A 26,542-nucleotide genomic window follows, 5' to 3' on the forward strand; every position below is an offset into this window, starting at 1 on the left:
GAGTCGGACACGACTGAGCGACTGAACTGAACTAAACTGATAATATACGAACGGTGTCATTCCAAGAATAATTGTTTTCCTAGTCGTTGGACTGCGAAGAAGGGTTTCAGGATACATTGCTTCAGGCTTGACGAGCTTTAAAGCAAGGAGGCTAGAGAGGGCTTGACAGTTTCAGTCAAGTGCTTGCGCGACGTCGCCAAGCTCGGGGGGCGGGACCAGACTACGCGCGCAGAGCCGCACTCCCAGGGTCACGTGCGCTGCGGCCCCTCCCCGGCCCGGCCCGGCCCCCGCGGCTGCGACAGCTGCGGCTGCGCCTGCGCGGAGCCCAGCGCGCTCTGCGGCGCGGTCCTCCGTGGAGGCGGCGCGAACGGCCAGGGGGCGGCGGATGGCTCTGCGGGGCCTGGCAGGCTCGGGGCCCGGCTCCCGAGGGCCGTTGGACGAGGCGGTGGCGGCGGACAAGGAGCGCGAGGCGGCGGCAGTTGTAGTGGCGGGAGCCACGCCAGAGGACGATGAAGAGGACGAGGGCCGCAGCCGGGGCCTGCTGCGCTGGGACGGCTTCTCAGCCTGGCTGCACTGCGTGTGTGTGGTGGGCTTCGACCTGGAGCTGGGCCAAGCCGTGGAGGTGAGGCCCGGCCGCACCTTGTCCCCGCGCCGGGGCGGCCCCGGCACAGCGTGTGACCCGCCGGCCGGCCGGCCTGGACCCCGGCCGCTGCGCATCCGGGCGTGGCCGGCAGCCCCTCCGCTGTCAGCCGGGCTGCGGTCCAGAGGCAGTTCCCGTGGGAGGATCATGGGCTGTGGCTAAGGGTGAAAAGTTCTCTTTAGGCCCCTCCTAAATACTTGCTGAAGGTCGTATTTTCATTTTCTTTTAACCCGGTGTCACAGGAATAAGTAGAATGGTTAGCGGCACCCAGAGAAAACCGCAGGCAGGATGTTTGGGACTTTTTCAAGAAGCGAACAATGTCCCTGACATACGGTGAACTATATATAGTATAGTAGCCAAACCTCACACAACCAACTTTTTTTTTTTTTTAGACTCAGATTGTTTTGGTCATTTGCAGCGACTCTTAGAGCATTCCACTCAGCCTGAGCCATAATGCTTATCTCAGCAGAGGTTTTCGCCCTTTCCTGCCTTTGTTCCTCATTTCTGTTACTTCTTGATGTTGCTTCTGAACCGGCCTGAAAGCTACTACCAAGATGAACAGAAGGAAAATCGTTCGCTTGTGAATTTGTCGAGTTTTCAATCTTTATAGCGCCTTGTTAAAAGGCATTGTAATCTTAACTACTCTTGACATTATTTAGGGCCCCTTTTGTAACATAAGGGATTGCTAGTCTTTGTGCATCCAAGAAAAGAACGACCGATGCTTAGAAGATATCTTTGTTTTGGTGGCAATGACAGATTTTAATGAATTATCTCATTCTGACTTCAGTGGCATGTGTTGTCTATGAAAATTGTCCAGGGATGTATTTCTTAATGTGGAGTGTGTAGTCGGCCTGTCTTGTCTGTTATTTTATGCAGCTCGATACACGCTGCGTGCTTGTGCTTAGTTGCTAAGCTGTGTCTGACTCTGCAACCTTTAGACTGTAGCTCGCCAGGCTCCTCTGGCCATAGGATTTTTTACGCAAGAATTCTGGAGTGGTTGCCATTTCCTTCTGCAGGGGAATCTCCTGACTCAGGGATCGAACCCACGTTTCCTGTGTCTCCTGCGTCGGAGGCAGATTCTTTACCCGCTCAGCCATTGTAAGATCTAGGTATTATCCTGGTTTTTGGGCATACGTATATGAAGAATATACTATAACATATTTGTAGATTAACACTACAATTTAGAAGAGAATCAAGAATTAATCACACTAGAGGATAGGGCTAAATGTAGTGCTTGGTGCATGACACTGTTCAATTAAAAACTGATAGTACCTAAACAGCACTTTAAGATGAAAACAACAGTTCCCAGACTATAAAGAAGAGATTTGTAAATCATCCATCATTTACATTGACATATTAACCTGAAGTTATACATATAGTAGAATACAATTTAATCAGAAAACATGCCGTAGTAGATTACATTTTTAAATAGTTAAAAGAGATCCATTTAGACTCACCATTTGGACATTCTTTATAACACTTCTGTGTTTTTTCTGACCAAATAAACAATACTTAGCAAGTATTGGAAGAAGGCAGTAGCAACCCACTCCAATGGCACCCCACTCCAGTACTCTTGCCTGGAAAATCCCATGGACGGAGGAGCCTGGAAGGCTGCCAGTCCATGGGGTCGCTGAGGGTTGGACAAGACTGAGTGACTTCACTTTCACTTTTCACTTTCATGCATTGGAGAAGGAAATGGCAACCCACTCCAGTGTTCTTGCCTGGAGAATCCCAGGGCCGGGGGAGCCTGGTGGGCTGCCGTCTATGGGGTCACACAGAATCCGACACGACTGAAGCAACTTAGCAGCCAGTACTCTTGCTGAAAAATCCCATGGACAGAGGAGCCTGGTAGGCTGCCAGTCCATGGGGTCGCTAAGAGTCAGACAGGACTGAGCGACTTCACTTTCACTTTCATGCACTGGAGAAGGAAATAGCAACCCACTCCAGTATTCTTGCCTGGAGAGTCCCAGGGACAGAGGAGCCTGGTGGGCTGCCATCTATGGGGTCGCACAGAATCGGCCATGACTGAAGCGACTTAGCAGCAGCAAGTATTGAAGTACTCAAAAAATGTGAATCCCTGAGACTATTTAGACTATTTTGAATTTCATTTCCTATTTCTTTAGGTCTGTGGGTTTTGTTTTTTTGTTTTTTTTTGAAAGTCCAAGATGCAAATAAGTTACAAACTTCATGAGCTCTTGCCATTAGGAAAATAGTGATACAAAGTTTCTACTGATTGTCTAGTGAGCATTTATGGACCTCCTGATCCTTTGTTCTCAGGTTAAGAATCACTGATTTTAGAAAGTGTAGGGTGAGGGTGGGGAAGGTTTCCTAATAAAGGATTCCAAGAAAAATACATTAAGAGGTAACACAATTTAATTTTGTTTTCTTTTCCTGAGAAGTGTAGAATATTGCCACTTTTAAAATGAGAAAAAGTATAAATTAACAATATAACAAGATAGTTGGAAGTATATGTTTCACTTTTGCATTATGGGCATGCATGTGCGCTAAATTGCTTCAGTCGGTGTCTGACTCTTTGCAGCCCTATGGACTGTAGCTTGCCAGGCTCATCTGTCTGGGATTCTCCAGGCAAGAATAGTGAATGTGCCCTCCTCCAGGGGATCTTCCCGACCCAGGGATCGAACCTGTGTCTCTTAATGCCTCCTGCGTTGGCAGGTGGGTTCTTACCACTAGCGTCACCTGGGAAGCCCCATTACCACCATATCAAGGCCAGAAATGGACAGGAGGGGTGGCTGTAATGGGGCAAAAAAGGTAAGTATAGAATTGTGTTGGGTAAATGGATTAATAGCCTCAGCCCTACTTCCTATAATGCACAACTATAGGGATTCAGAAGTGAAGTTAATTGAAAAATAACTTAAAAACTAAGTTTGGACTGTATATCCTCCACCTCAGTCCTGTTATCAGAAATGCAGTTGCTGAGTGTTAAGTTTGAGAGTGACTTAACAAGTCTGTTCTGCCATGACAGAAAGTACCATTTGCAAATTTTAAACAAATGCCTAAACAATGCCACTTACTTAAGCTTAAATCCCTGCTTAAGTAGAGTATTGATCAAGAACTTAGATTCTAAAGTTGGACTGCGTAGGCTTGAATCTGTGTGACTCAGGCCGTGTTGCTTAGCTTTCCTGAGCCTTACGCTCCTCTGTGACAGGTTAACAGTGCCTTCATCATGGCATTGTGAGGGTTAAATAACAATGTTGATGAAGCATTTGGAACAGTGCCTTGGATTCAGTAAGATCTATGTAAGTCTGTGTTTGGGAAGCACTGAAAAGCTCTTTTTCAATGAAGAGAACCCCCTAAGTTTAGCTTTGTGAGATGAGGCCTTTAAACCTTTGTTTTCTCATGAGAAAAATGAAATACTAGAATTGGTTTTGTTTTGTTTAAATTGGGGAGCTTTCTCTGTGTAAAAAAAAAAGTCAGATGTACCTTAGTGGCTAATCTGGTTGAAATGGGGCCTGTGTGTACATATTCGGTTTTGAACAACAGAAACTAAGCTATAGCTTAAGGAAAAAAGGTGCACTTGCTCAGGCCACAGAGGTACTTCAAGATGTCCAAGGTACAAACCTAAAGGGACTTAGAGAAAATGGCTAGAATCCAAAACCAGGAAAGCCTCCTCTTTATGCTCATGTTTTAGGGATTTTGTTCCTGCTTTATGCTCCATTGCAAACTGACTTCTCTGGTTCTGTGATCTTTATGGCTAACTTGCCCTTTTCAGCTTTAATGAAGAGAGTAAATGTCATTTCAACTTTAATGAAGAGAGTAAATGTCATTGCCATTCCAAACACCAGAGGAAGATACTCAGGCCTGGTTTGGGGCAGATTCTCACTGTGCCACAATCAGCTGAAGACCTAAGTGGTTGGAGTAGTGGTCTGTGTTGCATAAAATGTCCCCTGGCAACCCTGACCTAGAACGGAACAGTGAAGGGGCTCTTTTGAGCTGGGAAGAGACTACAATAGGTGCTGACTACAGGAGGTATGCTCAGCTTCTTTCTCTTCCCCTGAGATGTCCCTAGCAGCACCACTGTGACTCCATGGGTCCTGTGAAACAAGGTTTGAAATCTTCTGGATTTTATATACTCTATGTCACTTCCAGCTCTGTGAAATTACCTGATTATATAGTAAAGCCTTCATTATCTGAGTTTAGAATTGCCTCATTTATTCCATGGTGTTTTTTTTTTTTTTTTCCTGATTGAGTAATAATATGCTCATTGTTGAAAATCTGGCAAGAAAGGAAATTATAAATATAGAAAGCATCACTCATAATTATACTAAGAGATTGATATTTGGCATTTTTGTTAGTGCCTTTTTTTTTACATAATTTTGTATCTGTCAAGGACAAATTTGAATATTAAGAGCAGCAATCCCCTCAAATTTAAGTAAAGAGAAATTGATTGTAAGGAGTCTTTGGGAACCCAGTTGCAGGAAGCAGGGTTGAACCTCCTGGGATTTGGAAAGCCTCAGGCTTTTGCCTTTGTCTCTGTGGAGCTGTGTGGTCTTTTGTCTCTGCTTCTCTTTGCCTGTCTCTTCCGTTCTTTGCGCTGAGGCTGGTTTCCTCTGCAAGGGTCTCAATTTCTGCTCCCCCATTTCACCTGACTTTGGGTTACCATCGTACTGATTTTAGCCAAGCTTCTACTTTTGTATTTTGGTACCAGGCAGAAGCTCAATTCAAATACTAGAGTATCTGATTGGTTCAGCATGGGTCAGATGCTCCCTTTTGTTTAATCAGCTGTGGTAAAGAGACAGGGTTTCAGTAGTGGCCACTTAGGTTCACCCCAGCAAAGGGAAGGGACCGCTTGAAAGCATGGTCTGGGCCACAATCTCCCAAACAGGTCTGCTTTGAGAGTCTGCCTTTATTGATAAGAATTCTCATAAACAATTTGCCATAGCATTAAAGATTCTTCATAAATATAATTTTATGGACTACCACTTACTTAACCATTTTCCCTAATTTAGATATTTAGTAATTTCTTTTTTTCTTCACATTGTGAAGAGTTGTTTGCCACCTGTACAGTCTTCCTTAGAGGTGGTCTTCATTTTTGAGAGCCTTTATATCCCTGGGTTGGGAAGATCCTCTTGAGAAGGAAACGGCAACCCACTCCAGTGTTCTTGTCTGGAAAATCCCATGGACACAGGAGCCTGGTGGGCTGTAGTCCATGGGGTCACAAAGAGTTGGACATGACTGAGCAGCTGAGCACACATACACGCTCACATGCAAATCATGTGAACTCACAGAACATGTAGAACATCATAGGAGGTAACATTTCTGTGATTTGAGGTCAGCTCTTGAACCTCTCCAGCCTGCGATTTTATGAGTTGAGAAATCATTGGTGGCTTTCCCCCTCTTGAAGGCCATGACTTACCAACTCGTTGGACAGAATTTCAGTCTAGTGCAATGAACACAAGCTTGGGGTGTTGAACATATGCTAACAGATTTTTGGCTAGTTTCTTCAGTTCTCTGAGTCTCATTTTCCTCAACTATAAAATGGGAAAATAATATCCTGCAAATGTTATTGGAGGTACTAAGTGAGATAAAAGCATGTAAAAATTAATGTCTGTCATTTAATGCATGCCCAGTATGTTAGCTGCTTTTTATAATTAGCGTCCTCATACATTCAATAACCAGTGTGGGACTATCTTGGCTATTCTGTCACTCCTATTGTTTTGCCTTAAATTTATTTAAAAAAATACACAGCTTTGGATGTGAATCATCCAAGCTAACCTTGTGTAAGTCACAAGTATTTAAAGCAGTTTCTGGGAATCAAGTTTTGTAGGTTTCACTTTGCTGATTATCTATGACGTAACCTATTTCTATGTACATATAGTTTGTATTTCAGCTCTTTGATGAAGAGAATTTCAGGTCAGTTAAACTATAAAAAGCAGGATAGTTTATAATCATTTGATTATTGATCCTCCCCCAACCTTTTTTTATCCCCTAACAATTGAAGATAAAGCTCTGCTCTTGGGTAAACTTAGGCCGATTTTAAAAGAGCATTTAGCAGAACTGACTCTCCTTTCTTTCCCTTCTGTTTTTTTGTTTTTGTTTTTGTTTTTTGAGTCACTGCTTATGTATTCCTCCTTATCCCCTAACAAAGTAGAACCTAAAGTAGTCATCACAGTTTTCTGTATCTTAGCAAAGTTTCTGTTAATTTTCTGAGAAGGATAAAGGCAATTATATGAAAGGTTTTCTTTGTTTCTTTCTCTCTTCCGGTGACTTACAGCCTCAGTGTTTGATCCTCAGCATATTCACTGTTTTAATTGAAATGGGTGTGTGTAATTGCATGTTATACTGTCTCATTGAGCCATCTATTCAGATATTTATTGGACAGCTGCCATATCCAAACATTGGTATGTTCTGAAGATAAAGCCTTGATCATCTCTTCCTTTACTGAGATTACAGGCTAGCGTGGAAGGTAGGCCATGCCACAGTGAAAGTTAGGATAGGATTTGCAGGGTATTAATAATGGCCTTTGCCTTCCCTGGTGGCTCAGTCAATAAAGAATATGCATGCAGATCTGGATTCCATCTCTGGGTCAGAAAGATGCCCTGGAGAAGGATATTGCCTTCTTGCCTAGGAAATCCCATGGATGTAAGCTGTAGTCCATAGAGTTGCCGGAGTCAAACACGACTAAACCACCACGACCAATATTGGCCTTTAAATTTCGTTGTGAAATAGTAGCAGTTCATGGTAACTTGATGTAGCTCTGTTATTTGAGATTTAAAACCTTAGTGACCTCTTGAGCTTCTTAGGCTCCCAGATTCCACAAAGGCTTGTTTGGTGGTAGTAATCTCCAATTCCTAACCTGGTAGCTCAGATGGTAAAGAGTCTGCCTGCAATGCAGGAGACCCGGGTTCGATTCCTGGGTCAGGAAGATCCCCTGGAGATGGAAATGGCAATCCACTCCAGTATTCCTGTCTGGAAAAGTCCATGGACAAAGGAGACTGGTGGCCTACAGTCGGACATGACTAAGTGACTAACATTTTCACTTTCACTTTCATTTTTCAGTCTCCTATTCAGTTATTAAATTATATAATCTGGAGATAATCTGGGACGTTCTACTGTCAAGTTAGTTCTTTCACCAGTACTTTGTTTTATACTTGCTATGATGATTGATGTGAAATATGGAAAACTGTATCTAAACTTTACTCTTTAAGAAACCTTTTTTAAAATTGGAAGAAAATTGCTTTACACTGTTGTGTTGGTTTCTGCCATACAACAATACAACAACACAAATCAGTCATAATTATATATATATGTTATAATATATGCATTATATATGTTATAATATATATATATCTGTATATGTTCCTTCCCTCTTGGGCCTCCCTTCCCTCCTCCCATAACAGCTTCCCACTAACTATCTATTTTACACACGATAAATTTTACTCATTTTTTTTGAGAGAAGTGCTTTACTGTCCATTCCATGTTGTAACTGATCTGGTTTTCTAGTAGCATAATTTACATTAGATCTTCAGCAAGCAGAAATTTTAGATTTGAGGATACTATGATTTCTGGCCATTTTTTCCACTTTTTAAAATCAGTAAACATTTTCACTGAAGTGTAACATACATATAAAAAAGTGTACAAATCCTAAGTCTATATTTTGGTGAATTTTCATAAAGTGAATGTGCCATATTACTACAGTAGAGATCAAGAAGCAGTATTATTACTGTCCTCAAATTTCCCTTAGGTCCACTTTCAGTCATGACCCATTTCCCTTTCCCATCTGTCCCTGGCAACCACCATCTGCTTTGCCTCTGTGGATTCTCTTTTTCTGTATATTTCATATGAATGGAATCATAGAACATGTGGCCCTTTGTGTCTGGCTTCTTTCACTTAGTATGTATTCAAGGTTCATCCTTGTTGTAGAATGTATTGGTATTTTGTTCCTTTATATGGTTGAGTTTTATACCATTATTTGGATATATCACATTTTTTAAATTTATTCATCATTTAATAAAAATTTATAGTTTCCACTTTTTGGCTATAATGAAAATGCTGCTATAAACATTCATATACAGGTTTTTGTGTGGATGTATGTTTTCACTTCTCTTGAATCTATACACCTACAAATAAAATTGCTGAGCCATATGGTAATTCCATGTTTAATTTTATGAGAAACTATTAAATGGTTTCCCAATATGACTTCCTTTTTTCTGTTTTCATCAATAATGTATGAGGGTTCTAATTTCTCCATATCCTTGCTACCACTTCGTCTGTCCTTTCGATTACAGCCATTGTAGAAGTATGAGGTGGTGTCTTACTGTAATGTTATCTGTACTTCCCTAATGAGTAATGACATCGAGTGTCTTTTCATGCATTTATTGGCTTTTTGTATATCTTTTTTGGAGAAATGTCAAATGAAATCTTTTGCCCATTTAAAAATTGGGTTATTTGACTTTTTATTGTTGAAATGTAAGAACTCTTTATGGATCCTTTAGTCTAGGCCCTTGTCCTGTAGTCTAGGCCCTTGATTTATGATTTGCGTCCATCCACCCATCCCTCTGTCTCTCCATCTTCTCTATCAATATTTTATTATTTGGGTTACTTATTTTATTATTTGGGTTACTACTGTTGTTTATGTTTTGGTCAAATTTTTCCAGTTTTGAGCATTGGTACCTTTTTTTATTAAATTTCAGATTGGTTTCTGTGTCCAGAAAATCATGCCTTCCCCTTTTAAACACTTTTTTTCTTTCTGGCACCACGAGATGCTCTAGGCTCATCTTATATTTTTCCTGCCCCAGCTCTGTTATCAGCTACCTCTCCAAGGAGCCCTGATTCTTTTTACTGAGGAATGATACTTAGCAATCGACATTTGGTTTTTAGGTGTACTTATTGCTACTGGATGTCATTGCTTCATTTTTCATATTTAAAAGTCTCTTAAAAGAGATATCATGTTGTATTTACTATATCCTAAAATATTTTTCAGCCAGTTAATTACATAAGGTAATACCAGTTGAAAAATGTAGACTTGTTTTTTTGCTTATAAACAATTTCCATTTGCAATACACTTTATTGTTTGTTCATTGAAGACATAATTCTCATTGTGTTTCGAATTCATGCTCTCCTTAAGGTCATGATGATGTTTATATACAAGTTGATGTTTCTGTAGGAGATCAAGGCAAGTGTTTCTGGGGAAAGGCAGTCTCTTTCAGGTCTGGAATACCAGTCAGGGTCATGCAGTAGAGACAAACACATAGTCACATACGTCAGGTTGACACCCATTTGCAAACAACTTGGGTGCATGGCAGGAATGAATTTTTTCCATGTCCAAGTGATACTGGTGGTAAGTTAGCTGGTATTCCTAACTTTCCTCCTCCTGGGACCATGATTATTTTCATACTGAGGTGGGAATGGTAGGTATGTAAGGGCAAGTAGCAGAGAGACGTACCTTTGAATACACCCATTTAAAACATTTTGTAATACTCTTTTCCAGCAGATATATTAATATTTTTTAGGCATATTTTTCTATGTCATATCATGATGTGAAATATGTGATCATGTTTTGTTGCTGTTCAATTGCTCAGTCATGTCCAACTCTTTGTGACCCCATGGACTGCAGCATGCCAGGCTTCTCTGTCCCTCACTGTCTCCCAGAGTTTGCTCAAATCATGTCCATTGAGTCAGTGACGCCATCCAACCATCTCATCCTCTGTCACCCCCTTCTCTTCCTGCCCTCAACCTTTCCCAGCATCAGAGTCTTTTCCAGTGAGTTGGCTCTTTGCATCAGGTCATCCAAGTATTGGAACTTCAACTTCAGCATCAGTCTTTCCAATGAATTCTCAGGGTTGATTTCCTTTAGGATTGATTGGTTTGATCTCCTTGCAGTCCAAGGGCTCTCAAGAGTCTTCTACAACACCACAGTTCAAAAGCATCAGTTCTTTGCTGCTCAGCCTTCTTCATGGTCCAATTCTCAAATCCATACATGACTACTGAAAAAATCATAGCTTTGATGAGATGGACCTTTGTCAGCAAAGTGATGTCTCTGCTTTTTAATATGCTGTCTAGATTTGCCATAACTTTTCTTCCAAGAAGCAAGCATCTTTTAATTTCATGGCTGCAGTCACTGTCCGCAGTGATTTTTTAGCCCAAGAAAATAAAGTCTGTCACTGTTTCCATTGTTTCCCCATCTATTTGCCATGGAGTGATGGGACTAGATGCCGTGATCTTAGTTTTCTGAATGTTGAGTTTTAGGCCAGCTTTTTCACTCTCCTCTTTCATCTTCATCAAGAGGCTCCTCAGTTCCTCTTTGCTTTCTGCCATAAAGGTGGTGTCATCTGCATATATGAGGTTATTGGTATTTCTCCTAGCAACCTGATTGCAGCTTGAGCTTCATCCAGCCTGTTATCATATTTAGGCCTTAATAATTATATAAAATAAAACTTAATTTTCTCTTGGGTTATTAACTGACCACCTCTCTCTCCCCTTTTTGTTTAACATGGGAGATCTTAACATAGGTAACAAAACCAGACTAACATTAGTTGATTCTCTCTGTCTCCCTTTGATGCCTCCTAGGAATGCCAGTGGCTGGGGGAACAGAGATGCCTTTACTTGAGTTATGGAGTGAGAAAACTTAAAGTGAGAGGCATCTCCAGGTACTGGAGCCAATCTATAGTTGGTTAATTCCCATGTAGGTATTAGGAGCTAACTGACCAAACTAATAGTCATTGCCCAAACTTATAATTTTCTGGAGGAGGGCATGGCAACCCACTCCAGTATTCTTGCCTGGAGAACCCCCATGGACAGAGGAGCCTGGTGGGCTACAGTTCATGGGGTCACAAAAGAGTCAGACACAACTGAGCGACTAAGCACAAACTTATATTTAAGCATTTTTTAAAAAGCAAAGTATGTATGTAGAAAACAATTCTAGTAACAGTGGCAATTCGTGCACTTCTAAATACTTGGTGGTGGTTGCTTTTCTTTCTTTTGTGTTTTAAATAGGGGGTTGAGGTTTTTAAAGTTAAGTATGAATCCTTCTGATCTTAAGTACAATGTGGCCATTTCAGTAGCATATAAATATGCATATAAATATGCATTGTTTCTTTTACAATATCATATTTGTTCCAAAATAAGACACTGAGTAGTTCTAACAGAATACATTAAAATGAAATTCTAGATACTATTTGATAGTCTAGTACAATCAGAGTTTTTAAAAGGTGGACTTTTTATTTATTTATTTATATTTTGCCCTTGCTGTGCGGCTTCTGGGATCCTACTTCCCTGACCAGGGGTTGAACCCAGGTCCCCTGAAGTGGAAGGGTAGAGTTCTAAGTAAGCACTGGGCCACCAGGGAATTCCATAAAAGGCAGACTTTGATAGATTATGCAGTTTTCATATCTTTTTGAAAAGTTACTTATTAATATATATAGCATATATAGCCCCTTAAATATATATGTACATACACATATATACATGTTATATATATATATATATTTAAGGTACTGCTATATGTGGGTAAAACATACCAATATTGTTTTTTACATTATCATGCTAATATTTTGAAACTTAAGAAACCAAAATCCAAAGGAACCATGGTTGATGTCTTCATGTAACACCAAAAAATTTAACTTTGTGTATTTGCTTTTCAATTGATGTTTTAATTTGAGGAAATAAAAATTTGAAGGGCATTCACATAAAAGTGATTTTAGAGCCTAAGGTTAAGCTGTTACCACTAAACTTGTCAATATGTTTTAGACCAACAAACTCTAGTGTAATTTACATGTAATGAGATTTTCATAAATATGGCTAAATAGATTATAAGTTTGCCTGCCATTTCTCCTTTAAAGGTAACAAAGAAAATGATCTTAAGGTGAAGCAAGGGAGATCTATGTACACTTAAAGAAGACAACATTTTACTAAATACTGAGTTGTCGAATAGAACTGATGTGAGACTATATCCATTGATTGGAGAAATGTTTCTTTAGTGTCTACTATGCACCAGAAACAGTTCTAGGTGTGAAGAGAGTTGAACAAAACAGACCAGTTTCTTACCTTCATGAGTTGTGGAGACAGAGGTTAAGTCAGCTTGGTCACAACATGGGATACAAAGCAAAACAGAGCAAATATTCAAGTGGTGTCATTCTCTATTCCAGGAATAGAATGGGTGTTTTAACGTGACATATCAGCGCTGTAGATCCACCCCATTCCCCTCAATTGAGAAGGAGTATGTCACCTCCTGGCTGTGTGGGAAGAGGGTTGCGATTGCATGTTAATAAGTGCCACTGTGGGTGGGATGAGGAATGGTGGCTTGTGTACTTTGATATCAGACAGACCTAAGTTCAAGCCCTGGCTCTGGCACCTACAAAATGAATAAATTTTAGGAGCGTTATGTAACTAATGTGTACTTGTCCCCTGTTCTGTAAAGATGAGGATTGACAGAGTTGTTATGAAAACTAGAAACTCTAAAAGATGCTCAGAAAATGTTAATTCTCATCTTTTTATTTTACCTTAGTTTTCTTATATGTAAAATGGTGATACCATTTTGCTAGCCTTGTCTATTATTGTGAGAACTAAATAAATGAAATAAATATGTAAAACCACTTTAATACAGTTCATCATGTGCTATCTCTCTCTCTCTCTCTATTCACTAAGTTGTGTCTGACTCTTGCATCCCCATGGACTGTATCCTGTCAGGCTCCTCTGTCCATGGGATTCTTCAGGCAAGAATACTGGAGTGGGTTGCCATTTCCTTCTCCAGGGGATCTTCCCGACCCAGGAATCGAACCTGGGTCTCCTGTATTGCAGGCAGATTCTTTACCAGCTGAGCTATGAGGGAAGCCCCATTATGTGCTATTACTATGTGTTATTTCTGGAAATGTAAGATTTTCAGACTCTTGGACAACTGGGGAATAGAGGAACACATGGGTTCTTCCAGAACTGAGAAGCCATGGATCCCCACATTAGCAAGCCAGTATTAAAACAGTTCAGCTACATTTTGTGTGCTTTTTTTTCACCTTCTGGTTATCAGCCGCTAGCTAACCTGCTCCTCAGAGTACCCCTCTCTTCTTCACATTCCAGAGAATCTGTACTGGCCCAACTTGGACACTGGCATTTGGGCAGAATTTTCATGCCCAGCCACATCTGGGCAGTTGATTGATTGACGTATAGAGTGGGTGCCCTTGTGTCTGGGGTTTGCTAGTGCCTTGTTGGGGCCTCATCTTGCTTCCTTTGTGGAGGTTCTGAGGCAGGAGTTTGCCTCAGAAGGTGGCTGTGGTCACTGCAGGCATTAAACGGAGCTGTCTAGGAAAGTGTTCTGATGACTTAAAGGGATTGGAGAAATTGGGATAGGCTTTATGGCAGGAAGATGGCCTCTCAGATTTCTTAAACTGCAGGTAATTATTTTTTCCTTTTCATTTTACTTTTAATAAGTAATGATTTTTATTTCTTGGAATCAATTGAAAATTATTTCTTGAAGTAGCTACCAGCTGATAGATCAATATCTCTTTAGATTTTAGGCTACAAAAAACTTCATAAACTTTGAGTTGCTGGCAATTCAATTGGTAAATTTTTTTAAACTTTTTATTGTAGTTTAGTTGACTTACAATGCTATGCTAGTTTAAGGTATACAGTAAAGTGAATCAGTTATATGTATATATATATATATATCCACTCTTTTTTACATTTTTTTCCTCATATAGGCCATTACAGAGAGCTAAGTAGAGTTTCCTATCCTGTTCCTTATTGGAAGTGAAAGTAAAATGAAAGTTGCTCAGTTGTGTCTGACTCTTTGTGACCCCATGGACTATACAATCCATGGAATTCTCCAGGCCAGAATATTGGAGTGGGTAGCCTTTCCCTTCTCCAGGGCATCTTCCCAACCCAGGGATCAAACCCAGGTCTCCTTCATTGCAAGCGGATTCTTTACCAGCTGAGCCACAAGGGAAGCCCAAGAATACTGGAGTAGATAGCCTATCACTTCTCCAGAGGATCTTCCCAACCCAGGAGTCAAACCAAGGTCTCCTGCGTTGCAGGTGGATTCTTTACCAACTAAGCTATCAGGGTAATGATCAGGTAGATATGAAAAGGATGGAACAATTATATATATATATTTATCAAAAATGCTGGAGTGGGTACCTGTTCCCTTCCCCAGGGGATCTTGCCAATCCAGGTATTGAACCCAGGTCTCTTGCACTGCAGGCAGATTCTTTACCATCTGAGCCGCCAGGGAAGCCCATAGTCCTTATTAGTTAATCTGTTTTACATGTAGTAGTGTGTATATATCAGTCCCAATCTCCCAGTTCATCCCTGCCCCCTGCCATTCCTGGTAAACCTATGTTTGTGTTCTTTATCTATGGCTCTACTTCTGTTTTGTAATTAAGTTCATTTGTACCTTTCTTTTTTAGATTCCACATATAAGCAGTGTCATTTGATATCTGCCTTCTGAGTCTGACTTATTTAGTATGACAATCTTTAGATCCATCTGTTTTGCTTCAAAGGGCATTTTTTTTAACGGCTGAGTAATATGCCTTTGCACATACATACCACTTCTTTATCCATTGCTCTGCTGATGGACGGTTACGTTGCTTCCGTGTCCTGGCTATTTTGAATAGTGCATTGGGATGCATGTATCTTTTCAAATTATGGTTTTCTCTGACTTTATGCCCAGGAGTGGGATTGCTGGGTCATACGGTATTTCTTTTTTTAATTTTTTAATGAACCTTCATGCTGTTCTCCATAGTGGCTGTACCAATTTACATTCTCATCATCAGTGTAGAAGGGTTCCCTTTTCTCCACAGGCAAATTATTCTTGATAACTCAAAATTTCACCCAAGTTTTAGAGATAACTTTGGTTTAAAACAATTTTTTTTTTTTTTTTACCAAATGTAAACCCTACTCAATTCTCCCAGCTTCTCCCGTGTTTCATTGTTTTCACTGTGAACTGTTTCGTAAAACGATTTGATAATAGCTGACTAGTATTTTAGAAGTCCCTACTAATGTTTGTAATATATACTTCATGTATTTATCTAACAGAATCTACTCTTTTTTTCTTGCAGGTAATCTATCCTCAGCATTCCAAACTTACTGATAAAGAAGTAAGTAAATACGTTGCTCTAGGTTGTTTACTGTTGTATTTCTGTTTTTATTGGTGTATATGTGTCAGCATATATAGTTTTTGTTTTCTTTTTCAGAAAACCAATATTTGCTATTTGTCTTTTCCAGATTCAAATTCAGGTAACTATTTTTCATGTGGTGTTTCTGTTGAATTTTATATTGAGAATACTGATTTTGTTCTTAATATGTGAAAATTAATTAAAATAGCATAGTAGAATGCAAAGTCATTTTCAGCCTAATGGATTAGTGATTTTGATACCTAGTTTATGATGTCTAGTCACATCTTACTTATGTTGGTGTTAGTTGTTCAACTTTTAAAGTAACTGTTGTCTTGTAAGGGGACTTCCCTGGTGGCTCAGACGGTAAAGCGTCTGCGTACAATGAGGTAAAATAGCATGGAGCAATAAACTGTTAAAATAATAAGCCTGAAAATCAGCAACATTGGTATGTTTGAGGATTTATAGTAAGTAGTTTTCTTTTAGTTCTAAGAACTCTGTAAAAGTAGGGATTTAAAAAAATAGCAGGGTGAAGATGGTTATAAAGCCTGGTCATCAGTTATTTGCAAAAGTTTATATGAGTTAGTATACATAAAGCATTTGGAATAGTGCTTGACTATAGAAAGTATTTTATAAGTGTTTGCTATTATTAAACTTGGTTTTTCTGGTCTCTTTCAGACTCTCTTTGTGTGACCCTAATTATTGAAATCTTTCAGGTTGCCTTTTGTGTTTCACTTTCAAAATAGTTTTTCAGGCTTAGAGTGACCAGAACACAACTTCTTAGACCACACAGTTAGAATACTGTGATTCAAAGGCACTTCAGATTCCTTTTCCTTTTGTGGTTACTTCTAATATCCTATTAATTTAGTTTAGATAATCTGATTTGGGAGACTTGACATTTTAGTTTTTTAAAGCATTTTCTCTTTTCCTTATAAATGCTTCCAGAGTTTTTCCCTATACATTTGGAACTCAGCTTTCATGAAATATGTAAGGAAAAAATAATCTAGTAAAAAAAAGATGGTTTTGAGAAATCCCAGGAGGACTTTGTTGTGACCTGGATTAACAGACTTTTTTTGCATGTTTTGCCTGTTAATGAAAGGCTGTTAGAGGCCTTATAGTTTCTCTCCTTATTTCAGATAACATTTTCCTTACAAAGCACACACATGTAGTTCTGATTTAGTGAATGTTGGATTGGACTTCCATGACTCAAGGTCAGCTGAGTTGTATGGATTACAGGATAAACAGACTTTATGTGATTGGAATCCCAGTGGATTACACTGCACACTATTCTCTTTCAGATCATGGCTGGTTTTCATGGCTCTCTTTCACCTTGCTACATGTGCATCAAAACTAAGAAGTTAATTGGATAGTCTTTTCTAGTTTTGTAGTTAGTCTCTATGAGTCAGTTTCTTATTGGAACATAAACTCAAGTGTAAATCTGTGAAAATGAGAATTTGTTCAGGGAATTCTCTGGCGGTCCAGTGGTTAGGACTCCATGGGGCCAAAAAGAAGAATGTGTTCAGTATTTTAGGCATTTGAATGACCCACGCATGTTTTGTAATGCCTTTTTTATAGGCTGCACATAAAATGAAGTGTGCTTCTTTTTACTCAAAGTATGGTTGGTGCTTAGAAGTAAAATCTACCAAAGATCTTAAAAATCGACCCCTTGCCATCGTAACAGATGAATATTAATCTAGACAACAGGACACTCTGCATTTTGTATATATTTGAGATCGCTATTCTCAATTGCGATTGTCCAAATAGTTTGTTTCACTTATGCGTTCATTAAAGGGAAATTGAAATCAGTACCATGCCAACTTTGGAATGGATTTGATTTTTCCCAAGATAGCTGTATTGTTGCAGAAGGTGGAGTAGAGCAGTCTCTAGGAGAGAATCATAATCTAGCTTTAGTTTCCATGGCGCATACTTAAAAAAAAAGCAAAACAGCATTTAGATTCTGTGTTAAGTTATACAGATAAAGAAGAATTGGGGATTCTCAACGGGAGGATTTGGCAGTCCACTTCCTTCCCCCACTACCAACACACACACCTTAGATACTGTGACTTTAGAAAAAAGTTTTGAAATCTAAAAGACTTTAGATTTCAGTCTTTTGTTCCATTTGAACAGCTTTTATCTTTAGGAACCTATGTTTAAAGGATGTTTTCTCTCTGATAAATATTTGTCAGCTATTTTTCTCATTATTTACTATTAATATCATTTGGATATATGCATTCCTGATGCTTAGGCTGTGATGGATACCCAAGGACTATAATCACCATGTTCTAAACATGACCAGAGGGAAAACTCAGCATTAGCAGAGAGTTTCAAGTAAAGATGAATCCAAGGGAAAAATTAATCCTTATTCTGGATGGATTAGATGTACAGATAGTATTTGTCTCAACAGATTTTTTTTTTTTCCTCTGTAAACAGCTGGGATATCGTCGTGTATTTTAAACTTCTCAATGGTGAAAACAGTGCTCCTCACATTCTCACACTCATCTGTGTTGAAGGACAGTTTGGACTTTTAAAAAATTTCCAATCTGTTGTGGACCAGTGCTTTTACAGAATGCTATATACATGAACTTTTAGAACCATGAAAAGGGGAAAAACCAGATGAAAGTCCGGATTTGTCATGGGAATATCAGATTGCTGTAAGGGTTTCCAAATGTGTATTCTCAATTTGAGTTTTTATTTTGTCATGTATTGTAACAAGAGTCAGTCTGTGGACTACACTTTGAGAAGCTCTACTCTAAACTCCTGTTTCTCAGCATTTCCAACTCTCATCACAGAGAGAGTAACCACATAGAGTTGAAGGCCAGGAATGGAGCTCATGCTTAAAGTCTCATGTTTTCTTTTATTAGTCTTACTCTGATCTGCTCTATAGCTGTTTTCTGCTAAAATAAAAATACTCTAAAGTTGTCACTTCCCTTTAGAAAAAAATATGTAAGTTTTTTTTCCTCAAATCTCAAGTAATATTTTTGATATGGGAAAGTATCTTCTGTTTACCTGTAGCTTTGCAGGCTTGGTTTGATTGGCAGATGTAGAAGATAAAATCATCTGTTCCCTTGATAATTTTAAAATAGGAGAGCTGTTTGTGGCATACCACATGGCGCTTGTATGGGAGTTGCTGAAACTGACAGGACTGGCCCAGAAACCAGTGAGTTCAGCAGCTCTTCAGTCAGAGGGGTACTTTTTAGAAGGATTTTTGTTTTTTGAGAAGAGAAGAGAAACATTTGATTTGTTCCAATTGGCAGTGAAGTACCATAAAAAAAAGATTTATGAGATACAGTTCACTCTTGTAAAATGTACAATTCAGTGATTTTTAGTACAGTCAGAGTTGTGCAACTGTTACTACCTCAGTCAGTTTTAGAAAATATTTATCACCTGCCTCATGCTGCATTGTCCTCCTCTTCTCCTCCCCAACCCAGCCCCAGGCAACCATCTGTCTGCTTTCTGTCTCAATGGATTTACCTCTTCTGGATATTTCATGTTAGCGGAAGTGGTGTTTTTGAGGTCCATTTTAACTTGAAAGAACCAGTATGATATAGTAATGTTCAAGAGTTTTAGCTCCAGATTCAGACTTCTTACGTTCTTCTTACTCTACCATTTAGCAGATTTATTTCTTCAGATGATTACGTAATTTTTCTGTGCCTCGGATTCCTCCTCACGAACAGGACTAACAATGGGAACTAACCTGAGAAGCATGAAGACCAGATGAGTTAATGTATCTAAAATGTTCATGACAGTGCCTACCACAGAGGGAGCACTCACTGAAATTGGCGCTCGATTCCTGTATTGAAAGCTGGGGGTGGGTGGAACCACTTCTGAAGCAGACACAATAACGACAAAGTTTTGACCTGGAATTCTGTTTGATTTCGCTCCTAACAACTTAGTTGTTTGGAAAAGGATTTTGGAGGAAGGCTACAGGAACTTTCTTGGTGTAAAGAATGTCGGATTATTCGTTCTGTTTTCGAGGCTAGTAAAGATTATGTTAGATTAATTAAAGTAGAATTTTCCTCAGGCTTTGGGGGTTTGCTGAGCAAATCTGCCATTTCCTTATTACCTGCTACTTTATCAAGGAAAGGGTTTTTGTTGTTCTTAATCAAGAAGCCATGTAAAGATATATTTTCTTTGGAGAGCTGCCATTTAATCTTAAAATTTGTGTAAATTCTCTCTTCCTTGATTTTAATAGAGAAAAAGTAATTACCATTTACTTTTTCCCTTTTTTTTGTTAATAATCAGAAAGCTGTGGCACACGTTGCATGACTTTTAGGTCTTTTTGTATCTTTATAGATCTTTCGTTTTCTTAGTGAGTATATTGGGTAAGATGCTTGGAATTCAGTAGAATCATAGGTTAGTTGTTAAGCTTTATTATAGAATTCTTGAACATAACTGCCGAAAGTGACTTTTGAGATCATATTAGGATGCCTCTTACTTTTGTTGACAAGTCACTCAGGCTAAGTAACCTGTAGAAGGCTAATTATTGATGGACCTGGGACTAGCTCCCATTGATCGTGACTCCTTTTTTCTCAGATTGTAACTTTTCCTTCATGTTCACAGTCATACTTGACCATCATTCATGTGTAATCATCTTTCTTACATAGGGGTTACATAGGGGTTCACTCTATTATTAAAAATAGGCAAACTGGATGGGTCATACTAACAAGGTAGATTTATTTTTGATGAGGTTGTAGGGTATCAGGATTGCTCCACCCTCCACAGGTATCGTTTTCTGAAAGGGAAATATAAACAACCTGGTTGCCCATCCGTAATGCCTCTTTTCCTGCCCCATTAATAGTGAAGTCAAGATAGAGAACAAAGGTCTGCCCAGGTGAGGAGTTGATATTCCTTTAGTAACCTTTTGTGTGTGAAAGGACAGACTTCTGAAATATGAAATGGAAACCATTCACCTCAGTTCACAAAGACATTGGCTAAAGCCTTTGTGGTTAAAGCCTTTGTGACCTGGTGATCTAGCTTCTTGGCCAATTCTGTACAACTTGCAGGTACAGCTGGTCACTGGAAAATTCTTACAGCATGCCCATGATTTGGAATGGAGCTGGGTGGGTAGGGATGAAGGCCTGTGGGAACTTAATTACTTTCTTTCCAAAAAGCTCAGCATCCCTTCAGAACCTATACTTCTCTTTCTTAAAATCTACTGCATTTTCTCTGCTACATCTTGCTAAGTGTCTCGGAGAAATTAGTGTGTACTTCTCAGGGGATCTTTCTGTCTTCTAAAGAGAAAAACTGAACCATCTGTGTATAAATCGGTTGGACTAAAACAATGCTAGGAGTATTTTCCATTATTTCTGGTCTCATGTGTTTTTCTTATTTTAAACTGTCAGCTGTAACAAGTAAAAAAAAAACTGAATTGACTCACTGTCCAATCCTCTTTGTTTCTTCCCTTCTCCACCAAAGAAACACTAGTTTCTGTAATTGGATGTAGGTATATAAATTGAGTTGTTTTTTAAAAAAAAAAACTTAAAGATAATATCAAGTTGGGCTTCCCTGATAGCTCAGTTGGTAAAGAATCTGCCTGCAATGCAGAGACCCTGGTTCATTCCTGGGTTGGGAAGATCTGCTGGAGAAGGGATAGGCTACCCACTCCAGTATTCTTGAGCTTTCCTTGTAGCTCAGCTGGTAAAGAATCTGCCCGCAATGCAGTAGACATGGGTTCAATCCCTGGGTTGGGAAGATCCCTTGGAGAAGGAAAGGCTATCCACTCTAGTATTCTGGTCTGGAGAATTCCAAGTCCATGGGGTTGAAAAGAGTCGGACATGACTGAGCAGCTTTCACTTTCCCTTCTTTTCTGAGAACTTCATGTGCTAAAGAAATAGAAGTACTTCTGTGTGTAATACTAATACACTAATAATAGAAGTACTTCTGTGTGTAATAATAGTAAGAAGCTCTTGAGCACAGTCTGTATTTAATCTTATTAGTTCTAAATACAGTAATTAGGAAGAATCTGAGTGACAAACTGCTTCTTGTGTCTTTTACTTTTTAGAGCATTTACAGTTTTTTTTGTAATTATTGCCTGACAAGGTAATGTTTTAAGAGGTTTGCTAAAATGATTAAAGTTTTAAAGCTTTATTTATAATTGAAATGATTAAAATGGGAAGTCTGTTACTTGCACTCTTCCTGAATCTGCTATATCTTTTTTTTTTTTTTTTTAATTCTCATTGTGAAATATAAAACTCACACAAGGTCAAGAAATAGAACTTTGCCAATACCACAGAAGTTGTCTCATGTCCCTTCCCAAACACTATTTCCTTCCCCCTCTCCTAAGGTAACCACTATCCTTGATTCTTTTTTTCTTTTTATTAAAACATTGTAATGTAATTTTAATAATTTATACTCCATTTATAGTTATTGCAAAATATTGACTGTATCCCCTTTAATGTACAATAATCATTGTAGGCTCTCTCACATCCAACAGTTTTTATCCCCCACCTTCCCAGTCCCTCTATTCCCCCCCAGCCCCCACTGGTAACCAACCCTTAGTTCTCTGTATCTGCAAGTCTGCTTTATTTTGTTAGTTTTGGTTACAGTTTGTTTTATTTTTTTCCCTTCTACATAGAAATGATATCATACAGTGTATGTCTTTCTCTATCTGACTTATTTCACTTATCAGAAAGCCCTCCAGGTCCATCCATGTTGCTGCAAATGGAAGAAGTTCATTCTTTTTCTCCGGCTAATATTCTGGGGTGTGTGTGTGTGGGTGTGTGTGGGTGTGTGGGTGTGTGTGTGACACATCATCTTTATCTGCTCGTCTGTTGATGGACACTTAGGTTGCTTCCATACCTTGGCAGTTGTAAATAATGCTGCTGTGAACACTGGGATGCATGTAGCTTTGCAGATCACCCTGGTGGCTCAGCTGGTAAAGAATCCGCCTGCAATTCGGGAGACCTGGGTTCCATTCCTGGGTTGGGAAGATCCCCTGGAGAAGGGAAAGGCCACCCACTCCAGTATTCTGGCCTGGAGAATCCCATGAATCGGACAGTCCATGGGGTCGCAAAGAGTCGGACACGACTGAGCAACTTTCACTTTCACATACTGATTCTTACAGTATTAAGTTTCTTGCTTTCCCTTATAGTTTTATCATCCAGCGTACATTCCTAAACACTATAGTTAGGCTTCTTTAAAAAAAAACAAAACATATAAATGCATTTGAACAATTTGTGTTCTTTTGTGTTTAATTTCTTTTGCCCATTATTATGTTTGTGAATCAACATTACACGCACAGTTTTCAAGAAGTTTTAATTACATGGAGAAAACGGAATAGGAAAAACAGTAGAGGGACATAAGATGTTTGTTGTACCAATGACTTTGCCTCTAACTAGAAAAGATGGCTTTGAGCAAGTCACTGAAACTATTAGGGTCTCCTTTTTCTTCTCTAAAACATGATAAAATGGGTTTCAATAATTGATAGGACCTCTTTAGCTCTAAAATTAGTGAAACTGGATAACTAATGTTATACTGTGCTGTCCTTAATTTCTTTCATTTTTGTTTTCATTAGGTTGTCTTGGAGATACCCAGTTTTGTTTTAGATTTCGACAGTCTTCTGGGAGGAGGGTGTCACTGCATTGTCTCCTGGATCAATTTGACAAAGATTTACCAGTTTACTTAAAGGTTGGAAAAGTAGTAATAGAATAATGTCCATGTGAGAGGAAACTCTAGAACCGAGTTACCTCTTAACAATATTCAGAAAAACTGTGCTTTTGTTTTCTTACCGTATTATACTGCTGGATTTCCTAAGTGAGTCTGATTCACTAGGATTTAGTACGTGAGTGAAAGAGACTTTTAAAAGTTATTGTTCTTAAAGCATATTACAACGCCATTGTGAATAATAGAAATTAGAATGTTGAGGAAATTTTCTTTCACTTGTTAATGAAAGAAATGGTAATTGTCTTTCATTTGTTAATAGCTCTTTGTTTGGATGTGGAAGCAGGGTGAATATCACCCAGAGTTAAAGATTCCTTGTGATAATCCCTACCGGCTTTACGGTACAATTACAGTTGTCTCTTTGATATTTAAATGAGCTTGGGTTTACAGTTATTGTCTGCTAAAAACAATATTAATAGTTCAGATGATTCCAGAGTGTAGAATTTCTGTTTGGTACAGTAGTTCACACTTTAACTGCATGAAGAATCATTCTATCTGGATGTCCTACTAGCACAGCCAATAAGAACTTGACATCTTTTCCCTTAAATAAGTATTTACAGCTTACCTTCCGTGTTCTACCAATGACCCTAATCTTCCAGTGAGTAAAACCTTTAAAAAAAAAGTCTTTAAAATCCTTTAAAATGTCTCTTATAGCCATCTCATCCTTTCCATGACCTTGGCTATCACTACTAACGTATTCTTTCAGCTGCTGATAGCTTGTTTGTGTTCTTGGCATTGTATCAATAAGCATATATTATCTTACTAATTCTTTACCTCTGAGATTCCCAGGTGGCTCAGAGGTAAAGAATCCACCTGCCAGTGCAGGAGATGGAAGTTAGATCCCCAGGTCAGGAACATCTCCTAGGTAAGGAAATGGCAACCCACTCCAGTATTTTTGCTGGGACAATCCCATGTACCGAGGAGCAGGGGGTGCTGCAGTCCGTGGGGTCACAGAGTCAGAAGCGACTAAGCACACACATCTTATTAATCCTCCCTATATTGTTCTGAGAGAATTCCTTTTGCAAACTTGAGGGCTACTGAGGATTGCAAAATTTGCCCAAAGACACCCATCTCCTATCTTTTTCAGTGCAATATATTTTATATAGTGTTCCTAGCTAAAGTGTACGTAATATATTACATAAATCTAAAATGATTACCTGTTGCTTAATGAATAAAGAGCTAATGATAGTACTGTTTCCTGGTTCTCGCTTTTTAGGCCTTCCAAGATAAAACTTTACCTTTTGAATTTCTAGCTTAATCTTCTTTCTATACATGTGTCATAGTTTAGCTAAATTGAACTATAGCTTTTCCCTGAGGGAGCTTGTATTTTTTTGTCTCTGCATGGTTTTGCTCAAACTCTTGACCCTCTAAACCTGAAATGTCTTTGTTTAAGTCATATCTGTTCTTCAATACCTAATTCAAAAACATCTGGGACTTGCCTGGTGGTCCAGTGGCTGAGACTCCACGCTCCCAATGAAAGGGGCCAGGGTTCAATCCCTGGTCAGGGAACTAGATCCCATGTGCCACAACTAAAACCCAGTGCAGCCAAATCATAAATTAATAAAATTATGTTTTAAAAAATCTGCCTTTGTGAAATCTTTACTGGTCACCATAGACAGGTAATCTCTTCCCCCTTGGCAGAGGGGGAAAAAAACTACTTTGTGCTTTTTTCATGGTACCTGCCCTCCTTTTACATAATAGTCATTTTTGTACTTTTCTTCTCTCTCTTAGTTTGTGATCTTCTTAAGGAACTATGTCTTACGCATCATTTTATCTTCTCTAACACAATGCGTTATTCAAAGTAGGTGGTCTATAAATATTTGTTTAAAGAATAACAAGGAACTGGGCCAGAGTTTATTCCATTAGGATGTAAAAACTTTGCAAGTATTTTTGGAATGTAATTGCCTTTCAAATTGTATGTTGATAAACTTTCCAGTGTTTCATTATTATTGGGTGAAAAATATAACAGTGTATGTAAGATTTAGATTAGCATTTAACTCCTTTTAATTTCTCTCTTGAAATTTTGTATTAGAATACATCAAAAATTGTAGGCAGATTTTTAAAACATTGAGTGTACCATTGGGGAAAACAGAATTTGATTATTTTCAACTTGTGTTAACGACCACAGATATAAATAAAGAATATAAACATTAACCTACAGAAGGTAGATCTGTATGTTAGCTTTGTACATTAAGCTATAATTATTTCATCTTTGGGCAAGTTATCAGGTTTCTATCTGGCAGTTATTATGATTGTTGTTTACATTGGTGGAAAAGTATAACTAGCTGTTTGTGTATACTTCGTATCTCAGTTTGAGTTTATAAAGGAACTTGCCATTAATAGTAAAGAGTTGATATATATGTATGTTTTTAATTTGTCACTTCTTTCATAGAAAGATCCTGCCTATTTTTATGGATATGTGTATTTTCGACAAGTTCGGGATAAAACTTTAAAAAGAGGCTATTTTCAGAAGGTAATTTTCATATACATTAGTGGAAACATTTTTACATCCTGGTTAGAAGAATAGAAATTATTAGAATGAACAGTCTTTAAAGTTTCATATTTCATCTTTAAACATACTGGAATTTATATTTTATCTTTTTTTTTTAGATTGTAGACATCTGCCCTTAAATTTTTAACTGCTATTGAATTTTGCCTTTCTGCTATCTATGTGCTAGATTCCTGACAGTAAGTTACAGTTACTGTATGAAACTTTCAAAACTCAGAAGAATCTGTTTAATTTTCACATTTTAGAGTAAGGGAAAGAATGAACAGATTGTGATATAGTTACAACGAATAAAAGTCTGCAGTATGTTTTTTCAAAGAGCCACTAAATATACTTGACCAACCTCTTAGGCATTACTGCTCCCACTCTAAATGTATAATTTTTTTGTCTATATATATCAGTTAGTTCCAGTTTGATACCAGCTAACAGGGAGGGACACACTGTTACCTACTGTAACCAGAACATGCCCTGGCCATGTATTGATGCTTGGTGGAAAGGTGAAAAGTAATTTTCAAGAAAATAGATTTTTTTAAAAATCAGCATAATCTATATCTGAAGTGATCACAGACTATAAAGTGACAATTTTTAAGAATGTGGCTAAAGCCATTGAACCCTAAAATATAACAGTCATAGGTTTTAGTTTGAAAAAGCATCATCATTTGCATTTTCTTTATTAGG

General features: G+C 38.6%; 1 protein-coding gene across 1 annotated transcript in view; it reads left to right on the forward strand.

The window, feature by feature from the left end:
* Positions 1-318: 318 nt before the first annotated feature.
* The window catches only part of DENND6A (DENN domain containing 6A), a 47,467-nt gene continuing 21,243 nt past the window's right edge, over positions 319-26,542 (forward strand). The window contains exons 1-5 of the mRNA XM_015102355.4: positions 319-622; positions 15,646-15,684; positions 15,781-15,823; positions 23,213-23,325; positions 25,751-25,831. Of these exons, the coding sequence (XP_014957841.2) occupies positions 386-622; positions 15,646-15,684; positions 15,781-15,823; positions 23,213-23,325; positions 25,751-25,831 (513 nt within the window). The 5' untranslated portion in view covers positions 319-385. The remainder of the gene's footprint in view (positions 623-15,645; positions 15,685-15,780; positions 15,824-23,212; positions 23,326-25,750; positions 25,832-26,542) is intronic.

The sequence above is a fragment of the Ovis aries genome, chromosome 19 (assembly GCF_016772045.2).
Source record: "Ovis aries strain OAR_USU_Benz2616 breed Rambouillet chromosome 19, ARS-UI_Ramb_v3.0, whole genome shotgun sequence".
NCBI classification, from domain to species: Eukaryota; Metazoa; Chordata; class Mammalia; order Artiodactyla; family Bovidae; genus Ovis; species Ovis aries.